This window comes from Phyllobates terribilis, unplaced genomic scaffold (genome assembly GCF_046119375.1).
Source record: "Phyllobates terribilis strain yellow unplaced genomic scaffold, ASM4611937v1 Scaffold_4__5_contigs__length_816908805, whole genome shotgun sequence".
NCBI lineage: Eukaryota > Metazoa > Chordata > Amphibia > Anura > Dendrobatidae > Phyllobates > Phyllobates terribilis.
The window spans coordinates 303,890,172-303,913,567 of NW_027362764.1; the positions used below are offsets into that span (position 1 = coordinate 303,890,172).

The following is a 23,396-nucleotide window of genomic DNA, read 5'->3' on the forward strand; positions in this document are numbered from 1 at the left end:
AACGGACTAAATCAAATGGAATATGCTAAAGATAAAATATGTCTTCACAATTCTATTGCATTTCACAGCGAGCGTTTACATTTTATTTAAAAAAGTAGTCATTTTTGTAAATATATTTGTCCACATGTAACACTTTATCATAGGTGAATGTGCAAATCTGTATCAAACATTGTGCTTTATAATAAAATTCAATGACAATCGGTCACACAGCAGTTCTGACAAAACACCACCTGCAAAGTGTATTATATATACAGATGACTGAGTTTCTCTGTATTTCACATCAATATGAACATAGTGAAACAATGAATATTATAATATAGAAAACAAGTGATTTGGGAAAGTCTAAATAGATATTACATGCAAATCAAATTAGAATTCTGTCCGCATTAATGTGGTTAGAAAATGAGATCATTTAGTGCAGCTCAAAGACACCAGAAGTTAATACATGTGAATGGGCAAAAAATCAGTCGTAGATTTCAGCAATCTGGGAGTTATGCTTCACATGGTTATAATAGAAATATGTGATCGTACTATGTTTTTCAAAGGCAGATCCATGTTCATTTCATAATGTATAATTCTAAGTCATAGCTTCTGCATGAATGCCAATAAATTATCTGGCAGGACTTCTACTTGGAACCCATATTTATTTCATCAATTGGCATTTGCATGCATGTAATGGAGGAAGAAATCCTGCGTATTTAAGCAGACATTCTGCTAAGGAGAACTACAACTTAATACTTTAACATGTAACTGCTGCCAGGATTTGATTACCTATAGGCTAAGTTTTGATTGACATTATCAAGCAAGTTTCTAGATATAAAAATAATTCAAAAGTTAACATCAATTCTCTTCCTCCCCTTTCATTTGCTATACTGCTCCACATATATTGCTGTTATTTATCAGAGGTTGCCAGCTTTCTAGGCATGGAGAGCATGCTTGTAGACTATTTTCTATAGCAGATGAAAGCGCTGGTCTGAAGCTAGCTGGATCGCTGGATAAGGCTAGCTCCAAACCGTCTGCACTCCTCTGATGCTGCAGAGGTAATGCATCAGTGAAAACTCAGCTTGGGCAAGTGGCTTGGCCATGCTGCTGGTCCAAGCTGTCAATCATCAGGGTGCACCGCCCCCAGCCAGCAAAAAGCTGGGAGCAGGGGAGTGGTGCGCTCCTGAAGAAAGAAGATGAGAACAACCTTTTAATTACAAAAGAAGTAGCAATGAAGCTTATCACTGCCTAAATTGTGCTTAAGGCTCTTGCTACCGTAATAGGCAGCTTTCACAGAAGAGTCTTTTTCAATATTCTTGCTGGTTTTTTTGTCCACTTTAGGGCTCGAACAGACGACCATTTTAATTGGACGAGTGCTATCCATGGTTTTGACGGATAGCACTTGTACCCATGTTACTCTATAGAGCTGTGTACATGTCCAATTTTCCTCGGGCCACTTGCAAAAATCGCAGCATACACAATTTGCCTCCAAGAGTTGGATGACAATTGCCCATTCAAGTCAATGGGTCCGTAAAAAAAAATCAGACCACTATTGGATGACATCCAAATGAGATCTCATTTTCACGGACTGACATAATGAAGAAGGTGGAGAAACTTTTTTTTCTCTCCACCTCTGAGAAAATCTGATTACACTGTGATCAGAGTCTGATCAGAGTGTGATTAGCATAATTGGGCTGATTTTCGGGCTGATTTAATCGAGCATAAATCGGGCTGAATTTTCTTGGATGGAGCGAAAACGGTCGTCTGTACCTAACCTAATATTAATCTATTTAACTATTCTCATATGTGTACAAAATATTCTGTTATTTTGCAGATTTAATCTGAAAGAGCCTACTGAAGTCTACGTATAGTGATCCATATTAACCCCTTAAGGACTGGCAGATTTTTCATGTTTGAGCTGCCAAGTTTTCTTTCCCTTATTCTAAGACCCATAGCTTTTTTTTCTGTCCACATATTCGTGTAAGGGCTTGTTTTTTGTGGGATGAGTTGTACTTTTGAATGATGCCATCCATTTTATCATAAAATATACTGGAAAGAGGGAAAAAATTCAAAGGGTGGCGAAATAGCAAAAAAGTACAATTCTGCAATTGTTTTGGGTTTTTTATTACCAGCATTGATTTCACAGTAAAACTGACCAGGTAATTTGATTCTCCGGGTCAGTACGATTACAAAGATAACAAACATGCATAGTTTTTGTTTTATTTAAATCGGGGCAAAAAATCTGAAATTTGTAAAAAAAATCGCGTTGCGAGAGCTCCAATGTGGGGAAAGAATGACACATTCACCTACTGGCGCTGATTAAATACCGCTGTCACACAGTGACTATGCCCCACTTGCGGCTGTTAGAGGCAGATGATGGCTGATTAACATAGATGCAAGCCTGCATCAAAGGCAAGGAGCCGACTTATGATGCACATAGTCCATCGAAATTCGCTAAAGGGTTAATCCATATTGCATTAGCATGCTCTCAGCATTTTATCAGTATTGCATCTGCTTTTCAAAGTGGCTGTTTCATACACTTCAATTTTATTCCTACAACACATCCCCTTGATAATAATGACAATTAACTGTATTATCGGTAATGCATCTGTATTTTGGATCCATATTATGGATGTTCACCAATACACTCATATGAAAGAAGCATGACACTGCTTTCACATGGTAGTATTTTGGTCAGTATATTGCATTGGTAATTGTTAGCCAAAAATAGGAGTGAAAACTAAACAGAGAAAAATATGAGGCTACAATCACACTGCACTGTACTGGTCAGTATTTTTATATTCATACTTTGAAACAAAAATGATGTGTAAGTTCAAAACCTAGGGAAGGTACACATCTTTTCATTCTACTTTTGCTTGTGTTTTTGGATCTTCATGGCAGAGAGACCAGGGTCTCTAGTGTCACCTATCCTCCAAGTCAACTTGGTGCTGTCCACAAGGATTAACTTTACCCATTAGACCAATGCTTTTGACTTACAAATACTGATAAGAAATACTGACTACAATACTGTCAATGAAAATGGCCTTTCCCAGATCTGTAATTATACAGTAAATAAAGGATCATTTCTTCAAATATATTTTACTACCTAATATAGATGGGAGCAGAAGAGTATACATTCCCATTATCATTCACAGACTAAACACATTGATACTTTTTTGTGGAAATAGTGCAAAGCAAGAATAACAACTTATCATAAGAAGTTAACAATCTCACTATTAAGAAAAATGTAGGAAGTGCTCATTTAGAAAATGTCCAGATTCATTATTTTTGCTCTCTTACACTAGCTACATCCATTATAACACACTATTAAAGTAGTTAATGAAGATTTCTAGCCAAAATGTAAAAATGGGCATACACTGTTATTTCTTTATTCATTTGTGGAGGAAATGTTTGTGCAGCCATAGTGGTTGTCACCTTTGATTTATCTTCTGTTGTGCCAACCAATATGGCTTATAACTACATTAACTAGTTGCCGCTGCTCTAACTCTAATTAATTAAAGTGGTTGTCCAGTTAGAAAACTGATCTTTAACTTCTTGGAGGCACTGCCATTTTATACTTGCTTTTGCTTTTTTTTCTCCTTACCTCCTAAGAGCCATAGCTTGTTAATTTGTCTCTCAAAATAGCTATGTGATTTATGTGTTTTATTGTGGGATGAGTTCTAGTTCTGAATGATAGCCTTCATTTTATCATATGATGTACTCAAAATGGAAACAAACATCAAATTGAGATGATATTGAAAAAAATAGCAATTCTGGGTCTCTTTTTGGGCTTTGTTTTTATGTAATTCACTTGGTACACTGCAACTGTGTTCGATGTCTCAGTATTGTTACGGTGATACCAAATTTTTATAGATTTTTTCATTTGTTTCGGTTGATAGAGGGTTTGCTTTTATGCGGGAAATGATTTTTTTTGTTTTATTAGTTTTCATTTTGGTCCATTAGACTTTCTGATCTATTTTAATACCATTTATTTGGGAGGTGAAGTTACCACCAAACACTGATTCTGCCATTTTGAGCTTTTCAGGGTAACTATATTTTATTAGTTCCCACAATTACAAATGCACAATACCAAATATGTTAAATGCTTAATTCTTCACATTTCATAATTTACATTATGAGAAAAGGGTGGTGTTTTAAACATAAATTTTTAGATTCTTTACATTTTTCTATTAGCCTTATTAGTGAACGTGATCTCGCATTTACTTTATCATTCGTACAACACACTGCAAAACTGTAGCATTGCAAAGTACATTTACAGATTTCCTATCTACCTGGGTTTTATTGGTCTACAAATCTGGGAAACAGTGGGCTTCAGTAAGCCCCCAGCTGCCACAATGTAATGGAGGCCCTTCGGAATGGAAACCTCGCCATGACTAACGTCTTAATCGGTTATTTCCATATTAAATGATTATTGTTGTAAATTGCATGTAAAAAAACAATTTTGTAAATTCCCCTTTGTTCCCTGATAATTACAATTTTTTTTGTTTACAACTTATTGCCTAGGGGACCAGCTACTGCTGCTATCCAACAGTAGTGGCTGAACATGCACAGTGCGTACAACTTATAATTGAGCCTGGAAGCACCTTACTGAAGCTGGCTGAAATTGCTGGAGCATACTACCACTCAATCCTGGCTTTCAGTATCACTGCACTTCCGATGCTACAGAGGCAAAGCTGCCTCATATAGCAGTATCCGGAATACACAAAGTAAGCCATTGGTGCAATAATGCAGCAGGTCTGAACTGTCAATCAAGTAGCAGCATCTGCGCCCCAGCAATTTGAAAGTCAGTGGTTATGGGTGGTCCTAAACAGACTACATTGGACAAGCCCTTTAAATGCCACTTTAAGAGGTTTAACTGCAATTATAGCTAGTTATGATTACAGCAGTTTTTCTTAGGTGACATCTGTATAACACAGCAGGCACACACGCTATATGGAATGGGCTCAGCTCTGAAGGTTGCTATAGAGAACATTGGCTGTATGTATAAGGTGACTGTTGCCAAGAGCTTAAATGTATTCAAAATAGCTTGTAAAGCGCTGCGTAATATGTTGGCGCTATATAAATAAAGATTATTATTATTATTATTATTTAGATATGCAACTTACAAATATTCTTGGACTTACAAAGGTATTAGTTACATATGTCTCATTGAAAATGCTTTCAGAATATTTCGTTTTGCTATGTATAGACATCCTTTATTGATATAAACTATATATATATATATATATATATATATATATATATACACACACACATAGATATATATGTATACATATACTGAACAAAAATATAAGTGCAACACTTTTGTTTTTGCTCCCATTTTTCATGAGCTGAACTCAAAGAACTAAGACTTTTTCTATGTACACAAAAGGTTTTTTTCTCTTAAATATTGTTCACAAATTTGTCTAAATCTGTGTTAGTGAGCAGTTCTCTTTTGCTGAGATAATCCATCCACCTCACAGGTCTGGCATATCCAGATTCAGATTAGACACCATGATTATTGCACAGGTGGGCCTTTAGAGTGGTCACAATAAAAAGGCAACTCTAAAATGGGAGCAAAAGTAAGTGTTACATTTGTTTGTTCAGTATATATATAGTTTGTAAATGTTATAAATCTCTACCTTTGTAAAAATTGAGAAATGCAGTATAAAAATAGAAAAGAAGGAGGATTTCTTGGCCACAAAAGTATTCCTTAAACTGGAAGACTAGTCTAAATACAGTAATTATTTTTAGAAGAGTATTAAAGTTTTCTATTTTCTACTGATAGGCTATGTGCCCACGTTGCAGAAATGAAGCGGAAAATTTGCGCTTCATCTCCACATGTCCTTTCACGGAAAACGCATGAGGAATTTCGCAAGCGTTTATAGCGCGTTTCTCGCGCGTTTTCGCCATGTGGAATTGCCTTGCATTTTTTAATGCATTGAAAAGGCAATTCCACTTGCGGAAACGCAAAATTAATTGACATGCTGAGGATTTTTGTGCGCATCAAAAACGCTGTGGAAAAATCCGCAGCATGGGCATAGAACTTGCGGATTCTCATTGGGGACCATGGGGTGCGGAATAACAAGCGTTTTACAAGCGTTTCCGCTGCGGAAATTCCGCATCAAATACGCTTGTAAAACGCTACGTGGGCACATACCTATAGTATTTACACCTAAGGATGCATTTATACTTAAAAGTTCTCTGATTTTTTACAGTTTTAAGTAAAAAAAAGTGAGTTAAAAAAGAGAAATTAAATCTATTGTACAGTATATACTTCCTCCATTTTTATGAATTGATCTTAATATTGGCTTGAAAAACTACTGTATTTTCCGGCGTATAAGACAACCTTTTAACCCCTGAAAATCTTCTCAAAAGTCAGGAGTCGTCTTATACGCCGGGTGTCATCTTATAGGGCGTATACCCTTATAGTCCGAATGTTGGGGGAGGAGGGGGTATATATATATGATGTGTGGGGTGTGAGGCGAGTGGTAGCCCCGGAGGAGCGGGGCACAGGAGGCAGCAACCGCCTGCTGCAGCCTACACTGTCCCCGCTGTTAAAGAAAATGAATATTTACTGCTTCCCACGCCCATGGGGCGTTGAGAGCACTGAATATTCATGCTCCTTAATAATGTCACACAGTGTAGCTGCAGCGTGGCTACTGCTGCTGCCGGAATCGCCTGTGCCCGCTGTTAAAGAGCAGGAATATTCAACCACTCTCCACGCCCATGGGCGTGGGGAGGGGTGAATATTCATGCCCTTTTATAGCAGGCAGACGCTATCGCCCTGCAGCATCAGGAGCCACGCTGCAGCTATGCTGTGTGCCGGCTATTAAGGAGCATGAAGTCACTGCTCCCTGCGCTCACAGTCCTGGCGTGGGGAGCAGTGACTTCCAGCAGCTGATCACTCCTTGTGAGCCGCGCATGGTAGTGATGCCATGGGCGGCTCACATGGAAAGATCAGTGCGGGCAGGCAGGATGTAGTGCTGGAGGAAAGAAGAAAGGTGAGTAGGAGTGTTCATTTTTTTTCATGTGCAGCATGATGGGGATTAGGGGGACCATGCATACCAAAATAAGGATGAGGGGGCATACATAACAGGATAAAGGTGAGGGGGCCATATATACCAGGATAAGGCTGAGCGGGGCATACATAACAGGATAAAGATGAGGGGGCCATACATACCAGGATAGGGATTAGGGGTGCCATTCATACCAGGATAAGGATGAGGTGTGCCATGCATACCAGGACAGGGATGAGGGGTGCCATGCATACCAGGACAGGGATGAGGGGTGCCATGCATACCAGGACAGGGATGAGGGGTGCCATGCATACCAGGACAGGGATGAGGGGTGCCATGCATACCAGTATAGGGATTAGGGGTGCCATGCATAACAGGATAGGGATGAAGGGTGCCATGTATACCAAGATAGGGATGAGGGGTGCCATGCATACCAGGACAGGGATGAGGGGTGCCATGCATACCAGGATAGGGATTAGGGGTGCCATGCATACCAGGATAGGGATGAAGGGTGCCATGCATACCAGGATAGGGATGAGGGGTGCCATGCATACCCGGGTAAGGATGAGGGGTGCCATGCATACCAGGATGGAGGGGTTCCATGCATACCAGGATATGGATGAGGGGTGCCATGCATACCAGGATAAGGACGAGGGGTGCCATGCATACCAGGATGGAGGGGTTCAATGCATACCAGGATGGAGGGATGCCAGGCATACCAGGATGGGGATGGGGGCCACGTATTAAAGGAAGGGGGGGCATATATACCAGGATGGGGGATATTGTAAGAATTGGGGGACATTACCCCTATACCAGTGTCAACAGAAGACCCCCTTCCCCTTAAAAGTGCATCGTGAACACATTTTTTGCTTACATTTTTTTTCTTCTATCCTCCTCTAAAACCTAGGTGCATCTTATGGTCCGGTGCGTCTTATAGTCCAAAAAATATGGTATTGATGGTAATTTATAAGCCCTCTCCCTGTCTCCAAGACTCAGAGCAGTAGTACATCCCTCTGGCCCGCCCTTGTATCTTATTACTGGTACCTCCTTCTCTGCCTCTCTGAGCTCGCTCCTGAGGACTGCAGTGATGTGGTGAGGGGGCGCCTCACCAGGAAAGTGTAAGTGAAGCAAGCTGCAGGTGTCCAGGACGCCCGGTGTATGGAAAATAAAAGAAAGAGCGGTGTTCTGAGGACTGCAGTGAAGCGGCGCAGGCGCGCATGTGTGAGATCTGAGAGGCAGAGAAGGAGGTAATACAAGGGTGGGCCAGGCGACTTAAGGAGGCATGTTTTTCTGGGCACAGCACCACTCTTTCTCTTTTTTCCTTACCCCGGGCATCCTGGAAGCCTGCAGCTTGCTTCACTTACACTTTCCCGCTGAGGCGCCACTGCAGTCCTCAGGAGCAAGATCAGAGAGGCAGAGAAGGAGGTACCGGTAATAGGATAAAAGAGCGGCCCAGAGGGATGTGCTACCGCTCTGATAGTCTTGGATTTGTATACAACAACCAGCCAATTGCCGGTAAGGTTCATCACTTTAAAATTACCATATTGAAATCAAATCTGATTTTTTTAAATTTTTTTACCATATGTGCGTTAGAAGAGGGGTAGTTATACAGCAAGTATATCCCAAACTATATATTTTAAACTGGAAAAGTTGGGGGTCGTCTTATACACCCTGTCGTCTTATACTCCGGAAAATACGGTACATCAAAATTATAAGCATGAAAGCACACTAATCAGTGTCATAGATTTTGATTTATTTAGATTTAATAAGCAAATTAATTCTCAGTAATTCTCTAAAGAGGTTGCTATAAAAGGACAAATTAAAGATAAGTATCTGATTGATAGGGGTCACACCATTCACGAGAACAGGGATCTTGCATCCCCTGCTTTAATTGGGTGGTGGTCCACAGTTTCATTCAAGTCTATAAGCCTTTCTCTCACCTACAACTCTGTGAATGACAAATATTGTTCTAAACTTCGTTATAATTAAGATCCTCAAAACAAATTAAGCGAACATTGTGGTGTTTAGTCATCATTTAAACAAATACAGGAGATTTTTGTGTCTCTTAAAAATATTTTCTAGGTTTGGAAAATAAATTTCTTAAAAATGGCAGCATAATTATTGATTTTCAAAGATAAAACAGAATTAAATTTTACATTTCTTTTAACACAAGTTTTGTACATGTGGCACAATATCCACTACACATGCAAAATCATTTTTTGTTAAAGGAGGGGAGACACTTGACATAGCACATTAAAATTTTTGTAACATTATATGCAAAAGTAGCTTCTATCAGAGAAACCAGAGACCTATCTATAGATTTAATAAGTCTCCGAACTTAGGTTTCTTCAATGAGAGTCAGTATCCACTCTGATTTGTGTTTATGGCAATTAATTTGGCCAAACAGTAACCTGATTTGTACTGATGAGGGGTAAGAACCCCAAACAGTGGTGTCTACAGATGAGTCTCTGGTTTATCTGACAAGAGCTACTTTGCATATTTCATAGACTTGAAAATAAGTCTCCATAATGAGATGAGTCTTTTTAATAAGAGTCAGTGTTCCCCTGAGTAAAATTTATTTTTTTTGTAATAAAATTAAAATGATTACCTTATTTTTCGGACCATAAGACGCACTTTTTTCCTCCAAAATTTTGGAGGAAAATGGGGGGTGCATCTTATAGTCCGAATGTTGAGGGGGGGGTGTATATATATATGGGGTGGGGGGGAGCGGTAGCGGTGGAGGAGCGGGGCACGGGAGGCAGCAGCTACCAGCTGCAGCCTACACTGTCCCCGCTGCTAAAGAAAATGAACATTCACTGCTCCCCACGCCCATTTGGCATGGGGAGCACTGAATATTCATGCTCCTTAATAGCGGCACACAGCGGAGCGAAGCGCGGCTCCTGCTGCTGCCGGCTATCTCCTGTGCCCGCTGTTAAAGGGAATGAATATTCAACCTCTCTCCACGCCCATGGGTGTGGAGAGGGGTGAATATTCATGCCCTTTAATGAGCGGGCACAGGAGATAGCTGGCAGCAGCAGGAGCCGCAGGCTCCGCTGTGTGCCGGCTATGAAGGAGAATGAAGTCACTGCTCCCCGCACACACAGACCCGGCGTGGGGAGCAGTGACTTCCGGCTGCTGATCTCTCCTTGTGAGCCGCGCATGGCAGTGACGTCATGCACGGCTCACATGGAGAGATCAGTGCAGGCAGACAGGACGCAGCGCTGGAGGAGAGAAGAGAGGTGAGTAGGAGTGATTATTTTTTTTGTATGTGCATCTTGATGGGGATTAGGGGGACCATGAATACCAGGACAGGGATTAGGGGTGCCATGCATACCAGGACAGGGATTAGGGGAGCCATGCATATCAGGATAAAGATGAGGGGGCCATGCATACCAGGACAGGGATGAGTGGTGCCATGCATACCAGGACAGGGATTAGGGGTACCATGCATACCAGGATAGGGATGAGGGGGGCCATGCATATCAGGATAGGGATGAGGGGTGCCATGCATGCCAGAATTGGGGATGAGGGGTGCCATGCATACCAGGATGAGAGATGGGGTGCCATGCATACCAGGATAGGGATGAGGGGTACCATGCATACCAGGATTGGGGATGAGGGGTGCCATGCATACCAGGATGGGGATTACTGTGCCATGCATACAAGGATTTGGGATGACGAGTGCCATGCATACCAGGATAAGGATGAGGGAGCCATGCATACCAGGATTGGGGATGAGGGGTGCCATTCATACCAGGATTGGGGATGAGGGGTGCCATGCATGCCAGGATGGAGGGGTGCCAGGTATACCAGGATGGGGACCATGTATTAAAGGAAGGGGGGGCATATATGCAAGGATGGGGGATATTGTCAGAATTGGGGGACATTACCCCTATACCAGTGTCAGCAGAAGACCTCCTCCCCCTTAAAAGTGCATCATGACCACATTTTTTACTTACAGGTTTTTTTTATTATTTTCCTCCTCTAAAACCTAGGTGCGTCTTATGGTCCGGTGCGTCTTATAGTCCGAAAAATACGGTAGCTTATGTGTATACTGTATATGTCCTGTGCATTTATTTTACCCCATGGTATTTATAACTTAAATTGATGTACTAACATGTGAGTATCTGAAAATCTAGTCTTCTAGTCAGAGTGTCCCTAATTACAAACATCTGTATTACTCTATTGGCACCTGCAGCATAGGATTGGAGGACAACACGTGACAGTACCAGCCATCCCTACATTTGTGAGCAAACATAAATGTGAGTCTGATAGAAATATATTTAGAATGGACTTTCCCACATGTGATTAACAACTGTTTTTCTGGATGCAAATAAAACTTTTCCTATACCTCATGGACGCCATTTACTTGGGGACAAACCCTCTGACAATATAACCGCTACCCGTACCCTTACCTCTGATGCATCTACTTTCACAATGAATTGCTGTGGAACCTCAGGTTGTATGAGGACTGGAGCAGAAGCGAAACTTTTCTTAAAAGAAGTAAACTTTTTTTGCAATAATTATATTGGTGATCACATCAGTTTTAAAATTCACAGTATAGAGCAATAGAGCAGTAATCTAAAAAATGATTTTTCATGCATATCTACTTCATATGAATGATCAAAACCACTGGCTTTATCTCCATCAATGATACTTTCATGAATGTTTCTTATTGCTACGTCAACAAGTCTTATTTGGGACAACCCTTTAATACACGCTATGTGACAAATTATACAAATGTATTAAAGATATTGAAATACATGTAAAAACAGTAAGAATTACAAAATAAATACCATATTTAAAGAAGTTAAGGTCAATACTTCCTTGGTAACACACATTTAAATGGATACAAATCTTATACAAAATAGTAAAAGAGAAAATCTAAAAACTAACATGAGTTTGATTTAAAAAAAAAAAGTAAACTGGCTGCTTATTTGTACTAAAATTTGGTCACGTTTTTCTTATGGAATGCATGTACAACAGGTTAAAAATCAGATCTCGCATATTAGTGCCACTTCCTCTGTATATTTTTCTATAAGGTACAATGGAAAGGTATGATTGTCTGATTATAAAGTGCTATCTTAGTACACAGCGCTGTACGGTACCCTAAAAAGTTTCCATGGTGCTATTTCATTGAAGGCTGTAAGAAGTATTTTTTCTTCAACCTCTTTGGAAGCTCAATATTAAATGGATGACAGGAAGGTTACATTTTAGTTACAAAAGATATATTACATTTAGCATTCTCCTATTTATTGCTGAGCACAGAAAGCTCCTTGCAGGCAACAGTGATATACACATTTTCCTTTATCTGTGCTCTTCTATTCTAGTTTATGTTTTTCACACTTTACAAAATTTTTGTGTTGTGAGCTCTAGTTGCAAAATAGTGAATAAGGAATTACATCTTCGCCTATTGCCCATACACAGTAAATATCACATGTAATCTGGTTCATATGCAATTTTTTAACTGTCATGTTATTAACGGCTTTTTATTCCAATTTTTTTGGTGGCCAGATGTTACTTTCAGTCTACCTTGAAATATAAAATGCACTACATACAGAAAGCATAATTTATCAAAACTGTCCAAAAGATAAACTGTCTTTTTGCCGATTGCTAAAAAATGAGGGCACAACTTTCATTTTTTATACAGCTCTGGTAAAATAAAAGCTTTGCTGTGATTGGTTGCTAAAGTATTAATAAATATGGCCCGTATGTGGTTTGTGGTATTTGAACTAGAAAAAGTGAAGTAAAAGCACTTGTCAAAAAACTGACTAAATAAAAAAAGTTTCTTAATAAACAAAAATATTACAATTTATCGTATTTCTAACAAGTGTGTAAAAATTATAAAAAGAAACGTGCGTGTCAATCAGCGCTTAAATAATGCAAACTAAAAGGGCTATCGCTGTGTTTTTCAGGGTTAATGTTTATATTTTCATATAATTACACAGATTTCAGGGTATTAGTTAAAGAAAAATATTATTTCCTTATAATGAAGAATTTAGAATTGTAAATAAATGTGTATTCTGGATACTATAGTCACATACAACTATAAATACATTCAATATAGTACAACTATAAATACATTTAATATAGTACAACTATAAATACATTTAAATGTAAAATAATGCAAAGTAACTAACTTGATCTAATGAACCATTGGCATTATTAGGGTAATAACTTGGTACATATACTTTTGAGCTTAATCTCTTAAATAGTCAGATAAAGTACTTGTGGGCACACTAAACATACATGGAGACATTGTACAGAATACTATAAAACTGCATTGTGTTCGTGTTACATGTAAAACTGAACTGTGATGAGTTTGCAAAGCTGGCTTCTCTACGCCCAAGCTTCTCCCACGTTGTCAAAGCTGACCGGAGCTGGCATAAAAACACCAAAAGTGCAATTTCGAGTAGACAATAAAAGTTGTAACATTTTAAGGTCTTTTACTTCAGAATTCTGGCACAAACACCTTAATGAGTCGGGCCCTGAATATAATAGTATTTATTTGCATCCTTTAGCTAATGTGATCTCTCTCACCTGAGCAAAACACAAGATAACAAAAAAGAGCTGCAAGAAGTGGACAGTAAAATGAATTCTATAGAAAGGATCTTCTTTAATCCTATTAATATTTGACAGATTTTATAAACATTTTACATCAGTATGTTGAGCAAAAATCAGTAGAGTATGCGAAGAAGGATTCTATTTGAAAAAAAAAGAAGCCACTGACCCCAAAAATTATACAACGCAAAATGAATGCATGAAGTGCATTTTATATTTTTAATACAGCCTAAAAAAAAAGCAAGTAAAATCTTACTAAAAAGTGCATTTTTTTACTTTTAACTTTTTTAAGATGCAGCCTAAATTGTGTATTTCAGGGCAACTCTAAGTATGTAAATATAAGAGATTAAAAAAGATTCAATTTAAGAGGAAATTGTTTGAATTATTTCAATGTGTCAAGATATTATTAGGTATTGTGTGGATATTATAATTTGATGATTGCTTTTTGTTACATGCAATCTGTCCACTAGTTTACAGAAGTATTCTTACAATACTGCTGCATTCTCAAGATAAATCACTGTGTGAAGGCAAAAGGTCCTGCTTAGGGTTAATCAATTAGAAAAGAAAGATGGATATGTATATTGTAAACATTTTTCTTTAAGATCTTATTACTGCTATACAAATCGATTTGTAACTAACAACTTGGCTTCCAGTGATTAGCAAACATGTCAAGGAGAAATGGAGGACTGTAACCCTCTTGCATAATCCGCAGTCTTTTTTTAGTGTTTGTAGTGGCACAAGTTTTAGTTGTGAAAGTGCCACATGTATTGTGGACATTTAGAACCACTCTCAGCATTGTCTTATACAGACACTGATTTTAGCATTCGCCTTTATGCTTTTTTCAGTTAGCTGTCTAACCCTGAGTCCAAATCATTGTTTTCCTCATTTTGCTGCTGTGTATTTATCAAAGTTTCATGCAAAGATGTGAACTACATGCAAAAGCATGGTAAGATGAAATAATCTTTTTTTTTTTGCCTAGACAAAACAATACAATTTCATTCAGTGTGTGCAAAAGTATCTGGTATGATATCAACATTACAAGTGATTTAACTTTCAAATATTAGCACCTTCGTAATGTTAACTCAAAGCGACTCAAAAGTGGAAGTCCTAGGGGAGTATCCTCAAACAAACCCACAGATTGTGTTGGTGCTTCAGCAAACACACTGGGACTACATTCAAGAAGGAAAATTAGTTATCTTTTGTAAAACAACATATCCATTAATGTTTGTTTTTGCAGTAATTTTCGATTACCTCTTTGCAATTAAAGAAGTAACTTTGATGAATGTATCCCGTCTATATGTTTTTAAAGTATACGCATACACTTTTTCATTATCATTACACAATGATTGCTTGAATTTGGTTTCTTAAATCCTATTAAATCAGTCACCGGCTATTAGAAACCGAAGCATGACTCTTGCTCCCTGAAGACCTAACACAATTGTTAGCCCTTGATTTTTTCCATTCTTACAGTCTCCATAGTTCTCTTTGGTTGGATAATTTATCCTTGGTTTTGTGACATCTCTTGAACCCTTATTTATTACTAGAACAGGCAATTGCATTAAGCTATTTGTAGATGGCGCAAACAAGTATTTGTTTTATGCCTCTTCAACTGCAGGCACAGAGGGAAGGTAATGTAGAGTCTGATTTGCATGAGATGTTGTAGCTTGAAGGGAGGTCATTGTAGGGCTGACAGCAAAACCTGCTGTTGATGATACTGTTGGACAACTAGTACCCAGCTTTGTTTGAATGTTTGTTCTACCATAAGGATACATTTTCCTTTCCAAGTTTAAAGATCGAGTTTGTGCATTTATGCCATCAACTTTTCCTTCAAGGAAATAAGTTAACATTTCTCCTTTGCCTTTAACGCTGACTTTACCCCGGCAAACAAATTCATAATTGCATCTTTTTAAAAGACGATGAACATCTTCAGTTACCTAAGAAAGAAATAATTTTGGCTGTCATTTAGTGTATAGATAATTATTATCTCTTCATTTTCAATATTTGCTACTGTTAATAATTCTTTATTTCTGTCTCTGTAGCCATAGTTGCCACTTAAGAGAAAGTTACAGGCCATTTTATTTATGTTATAATGGCAACAATTCTAATTAAAAAGCAACTATTAATAAACCCAGCGTGGTGCAAAAATAAAACAAAAAAGTCAAAACACACCTACTGGACTGACACTGAACCTTCATGCTTCCCCTTCTTGTACCAGGCATCAGGTGACAACTGTAGCCATGGTGGGCCTGATGATTAGCTGTAGAGGTCACGCTTCACCCACAGTGGAATTAACAGTGACCTCACAGTTTTTTTCAGCTCAGACATCTGCAGCCAATCAGTGGTCATGGAAAACAGAACACTGGTGGAGGACACAATGCAGGATATAGAGGAGCCGCTAAGTCCGAAAACTGAATATGGTGGGTTTTTTTTTTATGCCCCACACTTGTTCACTTGTCCCATTAATAATGTGCTACAAAGAGCAGACAATCCCTTTAAAAAGAATCTGTCAGCAGGTACATGCTACTCTACCGAATAGTAGCGTGAAGTCAACAGATACGCAATCAGTTCAGTGTACTCCTTCTAAAGCATACATGTTAAACTCTGGCCCACTGGCCAAATCTGGCCCACAGGGTGATTATATTTGGCCCGCAATGCCCCTCCTTCCTGGCATTGCACTTTCAACTGTATGGGCATCCTGGATGCTGATACAGTTGAAATCAGTGAAAGAAGAGGGAAGCCACCTATTCCCTCCCCCAACATGCTCCCTCAGCGTCTGTCTCAGCGCAGCTGGTGTGATAAAGTCACTATTTCGTATCTACTGTTTTGAGCAGTGAAGAGCTTCAGAGCGCTAGCTGCCAAGACCGAAACAGCGGGGGAGTGGGGAGAGTGAGTATTTATTTATTTTTTTGAATATAGGGCCCATTATACTGTATGGAGGACACTGTGGGGCCCATTACAGTGGCATGTAAAAGTTTGGGCACTCCTGGTCAAAATTACTGTTTTTGTGAACAGTTAAGCAAGTTGAAGATTAAATGATCTCTAAAAGGCCTAAAGTTAAATATGACACATTTCCTTTGTATTTTAGGCAAAAAAAAAAAATATATATATATATATATATATATATATATATATTCATCTTTTACATTTTAAAAATTACAAAAAGGAAAATAGACTGAAGCAAGAGTTTGGGCACCCTGCATGGTTATTACCTAGTAGCACCCCCTTTTGTAAGTATCACAGCTTGAAAATGCTTTTTGCAGCCACGCTAAAGTCTTTCGATTCCGATTCTTGTTTGAAGGATTTTCATCCATTCTTCCTTGGAAAAGTCTTCCAGTTCTGTGAGATTCCTGAGTCATCTTGCATGCACTGCCATTTTAAGGTATAGCAACAGATTTTCAAAGCAGTTCAGACCAGGGGACTGTGAGGGCCATCTCAAACCTTCAGTTTGAGCCTTTCAAGATAGTCTAATGTGGATTGTGACGTGTTTAGGATCATTATCCATTTGTAGAAGCCATCCTCTTTTCAACTTCAGATTTTTTTTTACATTTTGTTTGACTTCTCCTGCTTTGTGGACCTCCACCATTTTCATTTTCAGAGTGCTAGGCAGCTGCTTAGAAGAACCCATGGCTGCTGTTTTCTGGCACAAGGTTAAGGGAGGCTGGGTTTTTATAATGATGGGAAATTTGCATCACTTGGCCTTTCCTAACAATGATAATGAGCAATAGATAAAGGAAAACCGGCACTATTCAGAGCTAACATACCTTGATTAGAGCACAAGGATTTAAGTGCAGCTGATCAGCTTCCAGGACAACAGGTGCAACACCCTAGACTGGCATAGTCTTGGAGAAATACAAATGCAAGGTACCTGGACCCGTTGAAGCTTCGTTTGTACGCAAAACAGCCATCGTCCACACGGTGACCCGCTCCCCCCGCATACATGCTGTGATTCTTACTCAATAAAGAAGATTTTTACAGGACATGGAATGCCACCCAATCACCTCTGCATTTGTATTAATGGTGATAGTGAACAAGACATAACCCTAACAGGTTAATTAAGGTCTGAAACATTGGTCAAAGTTATCTGAGCACACAGCTCTCCAAGAGTGCCCAAACTTTTGCATCAGCCATTTTCCTTTTTGCAATTTTTAAAATGAAAAATATGACAAAATATATATTTTTTTGCCTAAAATACAAAGGAAATTTGTCATCTTTAACTTTAGACCTTTTAGAGATCATTTCATCTTCAACTTGCTTAACTGTTCACAATAACAGTAACTTTGACCACGGGTTTACATGCCACTGTATATGTGGCCCATTACACTGTATGGAGGACTATGTGGGGCCATGATTTGGTATGCAGGACTATTTAGGGCTCATTATACTGCATGGAGTACTATGTGGGGCCCATTATGCTGTATGGAAGACTATGTGGGACCCATTATACTGTGTGAAGGGCTGTGTGGGCCCATTATACTGTGTGGAGGGCTGTGTGAGGCCAATTATATTGTGTGGAGGGCTATGAGGGGCCCATTAATATATACTGTGTCGAGGCTGTGTGGGGCCCATTACACTGTGTGGAGGGCTGTGTGGGGCCCATTATGCTGTGTGAAGGGTTGTGTGGGGATCACAGTTAGAGTATCATACTGGGTTGGGGATCTCCATACTTTGCCAGGTGGGTTGTGGGGTGGTATAGCAGGGTCATCATACTGACTGTGTGCAGGGTACTGTAGAGGAGTTCACTCTGGGGTTATCATACTGTCTTTAAGGGCACTTTTGTTGACATCATACTTTATGGGGCAATCTAGGGGCTTCAATATGAGGAAAACTACTTTATAAGGACTGCAAATATTCTCTTCTGTGACTCTACTGAATATTAAGGGTTTTTTTGGGGGGGATGCAGTGGGCCCAATTAGAACTTCTGCTATGGGGCATGATTTCTGTGTACGACCCTGCCCATAAACAACTTTTAAGATCTATTAATTAAAATGTACTTTGTTCATGGGACAACCCCTTTAAGTTAAGGTTTATTGTTATATTTGATGACAAGGAAAACTTCCTCAATTGTAGACATTTTATAATAAATATCAAGGTTGGTATGCAACTTTTCCAAGTTTTTCATTTTGGCCCCCTGCTTATTTGAGTTTGACATCCTTGTCTAAAGTATGCAGGCTCCTACCTCCCTCCTGTCATGGATACCTTTCTCCCGACTACAGTGCATAGGGAGAAAACATCAAAGTAAGGGATTGAGAGAGGGGGATGAGGCTGGAGAGCCTACATATCATTAATACACTGGACATCTCATTCAGAATGTTGGGCACTGCAAGTATATACATATAATTTAACTAAAAAGATTGCATCTTCACAAAGAAAAGACTGGAATCAGGGTGTCTGTCACTGCTTCATGTTGCCAGCAGACAGAGTTGGATGAACTTTGTTACATTCATTTTAAAAACAACAAAAGCTAAAACCCAACAAAAATAAATAAAATTAAACTTTACCTGGATTTTCCCTTGAACCCCTGTGCTGTCCATTCTGCTAGCAACATTTACTGTATTGCCCCAAATATCATATTGAGGCCGCCGGGCACCAATGACTCCTGCAACTACAGGGCCCACATTGATACCTGAAAAAAAGTTTAACACAATGTTACATTGCATAAATATAAAATTTTATATATGCAGTGATAAAATGTGAAGACTGGTGGATTTAACTGTGATTGTTCAAGTTTAGTTTACAATTTTAACCCTTATTTCCTAACTCATATGCTCTTTTTTTTACAGGTACTTGATCCACAGCAACAGTCATTCCATACTTCCCCCTGCTCCCCACTCTGATCAGCAGCCTTACTCACAGGAATAAGAAGAGGTGGAAAACTGAACGCTCTTGTATCTGGAATCAAACAGAATCTTTACAACTGAATGGGTATAGCACTGACCACAAGGCATCAGACATTTAATGTAATGCAGAAATAAAGAAATAATCTTTGCACAGCAAGCCACAAGACATCAATCACTTTTCACTTTGTCATTTATGTCTCATTTATGTCAGTCTTGGACTAAGAATTTTATGGGAATGTAAATACCGTACATAGTTTCATAGGTTGAAAAAACACAGGTCTATAAATCCACCCTATAATCCGACCATGTTAAGGCAGAGGAAGGCAAATACCCAAGGGGCAGATGATATTTGCATCACATTAAGTAAAATTCACTTTTAACCCCAAATATGTCAAACAGAATAAATCTCTGGATCTGCACCCAGTCTCTAGAAATCTTGCATCCATAACTTGTAAAATTATATTAAGCTCCTTCTTGAACTTGTTCAATTAATCAACCATCACATAATCATGTGGCAGAGTTCAATTTTCTCACTGCTCCTCCAGTAAATGTTTTCCATCTGTAACAATGTTTAACATTCTTTCCTTTAAGCATAGTGGATGCCCCCTTGTCATCATTATAGGCTTGGTGTAAAACATTATTAGAAATGTCTAGTGATAATCGACTACTAATAAACTTCAAGTCGAATTTCATGAAATTCACAAGTCAATTTCAACTGATTAGATTCACGCAGATCCATAAAAAAAAATATCGCAGGTCGCTAAAAAATAGCAGGCTCACATTGTCAGACCATAATGCCTTGCAGCTATTATATCACATGGTCTAACACAGCCAATCAGGAAGGACTATCATAGTCACTATTAACCCTTTCACCCCCGAAGGCTGTTTTCACCTGCCTGACCAGGCCAATTTTTTTAATTCTGACAAGCGTTACTTTATGAGGTAATAACTTTGGGATGCTACAAAGGATCCCGGTGATTCTGAGACTGTTTTTTCATGACATGTTGTACTTCATGATAGTGGTAAAATTTATTTCATATGACTTTCATATGATGAAAAAATTGGAAATTTGGCAAAAATTGTGAAAATTTTGCAATTTTCAAACTTAATTTTTATGCCCTTAAATCAGAGAGTGATGGCACGCAAAATAGTTAATAAATAACATTTCCCTCATGTCTACTTTACATCAGCACAATTTTGGAAACATAATTATTTTTTGTTAAGAAGTTATAAGGGTTAAAAGTTGACCAGCGATTTCTCATTTTTACAACAAAATTTACAAACCCATTTTTTTTAGGGACCACATCACAATTGAAGTGATTTTGGGGGGTCTATATGACAGAAAATACCCAAAAGTGACACCATTCTAAAAACTGCACCCTTCAAGGTGCTCAAAACCACATTCAAGATGTTTATTAACCCTTCAGGTGCTTCACAGGAATTAATGAAATGTGGAAGGAAAAAATAAACATTTAACTTTTCTTCACAAAAATGTACCTTTAGACCCATTTTTTTTTACTTACACAATGGTAAAGGAGAAAATGGACCCCAAAATTTGTTGTGGAATTTCTCCTGAGCACACAGATACCCAATATGTGGTATTCATTAGGAAAGGAATATAAAGGCCTAAGGCAGAGTTTGGGGACCTGCAGAGTCTGTATATCTGTAAATTGATCGATCTGTGATATACTGTAGTATAACACCTTAATAACACCATTTTTTTCATTATTTATGCACTACAAACAAGGAAGCCAGTTTAAGTGCCCATTGTCCTAATTTTCCTACTGCATTTTTGCACATTTGTTTAAATAAACCAATATTATACCCATACACACAATGCGAATACTAAGGCCTGCTGAGGGGCTGTCTTTTGGAGAGTATACATACTTAGCTTTTCTTGTCACGTCCTTTATGTGGTATTTTTATTTTTTAATCATTAAGAAAACACATTGTACTTCTGCCATACCTATTTTACTAGTCCAATCTAGCAACCCTACAATCCACAACAATAATGCTTGGCTTAATGTTCTGGGCTTGAATATAGTGGCAAACGATATGTGAGTCCAGATTAACAAGACAGTAGCCATATTAATGTACTAAAGCAATTAACTCATAGAAAGAATAAATGTGATTTACTAATTAATTAATATATTTACTAATAATATATTTGCTACTTGATATATTATTAATCCAAAAATTTGATCTATGTTTCAATGAGGATCCCTTTAGGCCTTATTCAGATTCCTGTGATTTTTCACATATGCAAAAACACAGACATCAGTATTTTGGATGCGATTCTCATCAGTGTTTGGTCAGTGTCTGTGGCATAGAAAAATTAAAATCCCCAGGAGAAAGAGTGCTTACAAACCTAAACCCTTTGGTAATAAAACCACATGTTTAACATATGAAAAATTACGCACAGCTAGCAGGTGGCAAAACTAATTAAAACTCCCTTTGAGGCTGGGACTGCCTGAGGTGACCAAATAACTAAAACATGATATCTATCATGGGAAGAAGTCAGGAAGACTGAGATTTATACATTTGAGAGGAAGGGAAGTGAAAATCTAACACCTTTAGAGGTAACTCTTGTTGTCTTCAGAGGAAACTGGACGTCTGCAACTAGTCGGTTTGGTGCCGATGGTCATAAATGAATTTTGGGGTTTGTGTCAATCCGATATTGATGGGATATACATTTTTCAACTTTAAAGCTAGTAGGGGAAGAATATGCACATTTTTCACAACTGTGAGACATGATAATCAGCCCCAAATTAATAGTGGACAGATAGCTGACAACAGCCATGCCATGTTTCCTATCTATAAAAAGGTAAAATCACAATAAAAAATATGATGGCGATATTGAGTGCCTGTGATCGTCAGGAGTGAAGATATTGTAAATGTTGGGAATCTTATAATTTTCTGAAACTGAAGCCACATCCCATGACCAGCCCTGTTATGAGTCATCAAGGGGAGGTGTGTGGGTATAACTTAGGTGCTGATAAAAAGACAAGGCTATTTATGATCTGGGTTCAATGCTGGAAGATACATCACTGTGTAGGCATGATCCATGTTTATGGACATTTTCAATCAGATTGCTTCCATTTGCTAAGCTCTGAAGCCATTGCAGTGACGTCGGGTGTCACGGGGATACTGCGACAGAAAGGGGCCAGAAGATTGGGTTCATCTGTTTAGTTGAAGCTCCTGGAGCTTTCCTACCTGGATTAACTCAGCTGTTCAGTGTTGGCCACTCCTCTCTGCTATACATGCTCGCCTCTGTCACTTAGGGATTGTCAGTGTTAGCTCTTACTGCCTGGTTCTGGAGTTGGAGATGTAGTTTGTGGTTGGAGTTGGCGTTTTGGAGATTTGTCAGGAGATTGTTTGAGTTTTGTCTGTATGCACATTCTTATCTTCTCCTATTTGGTTTCTCCTTCCTTTAACTCCCCTGTGTCCTACTACTCTTTGGTGTGTGAATTTTGTATGGTTGGTATTTTAATTTATCCCTGTCCGGCTTCCTTTGTTTGCCTGGTTAGTGTGTTCCTATACACTTCAGCTTCCCACTACCCTGGGTGGGGGAGGGGACAGATAAGGGTTGAAATAGGAGTATAGCAAGGCACGTGAACCCGGCGTCTCCACTTTCAGGAGTAATCCGGGGGGCAGGGATAGACTAGGGCACCCCTAGTTCTAGGGACCTGGTTAGCGACCATTGTCCCAACACCATCGTGACATTAGGTTTAGTTATTTTCTTTCGTTTATCCTTTTAATTTATGTAATTGTATATGCTGTATTCTTTTGTCCCCTTTGTAAAATTCTTTGTTTATTTTTTATAAACACTGCCTATCTCTCAGGATTAAATATAAAATGTAATAGTTCTGTTCCTTTTGTTCTGTAAACCACACTCCTGAAAGCCATGCGCTACCGGAAACCAGATATCTAATTGGCCTGTAAACATTGGTGGTGGCAGCGAGTAGTTAGTTTTGTTACAGCAGAGCTTGCAGAGACC

At 38.8% G+C, this 23,396-nt stretch overlaps 1 protein-coding gene across 2 annotated transcripts in view; it reads right to left on the reverse strand.

Moving 5' to 3' along the window:
• Nucleotides 1-10,022: 10,022 nt before the first annotated feature.
• Nucleotides 10,023-23,396, reverse strand: part of ADCY1 (adenylate cyclase 1) — a 743,884-nt gene continuing 730,510 nt past the window's right edge. For both annotated transcript variants that reach the window (XM_073678356.1, XM_073678357.1), the window contains 2 exons: nucleotides 19,061-19,185; nucleotides 10,023-15,496 (listed from right to left, as the gene is read on the reverse strand). In XM_073678356.1, coding sequence (XP_073534457.1) covers nucleotides 15,158-15,496; nucleotides 19,061-19,185 — 464 coding nt within the window. In that variant the 3' untranslated portion in view covers nucleotides 10,023-15,157. The remainder of the gene's footprint in view (nucleotides 15,497-19,060; nucleotides 19,186-23,396) is intronic.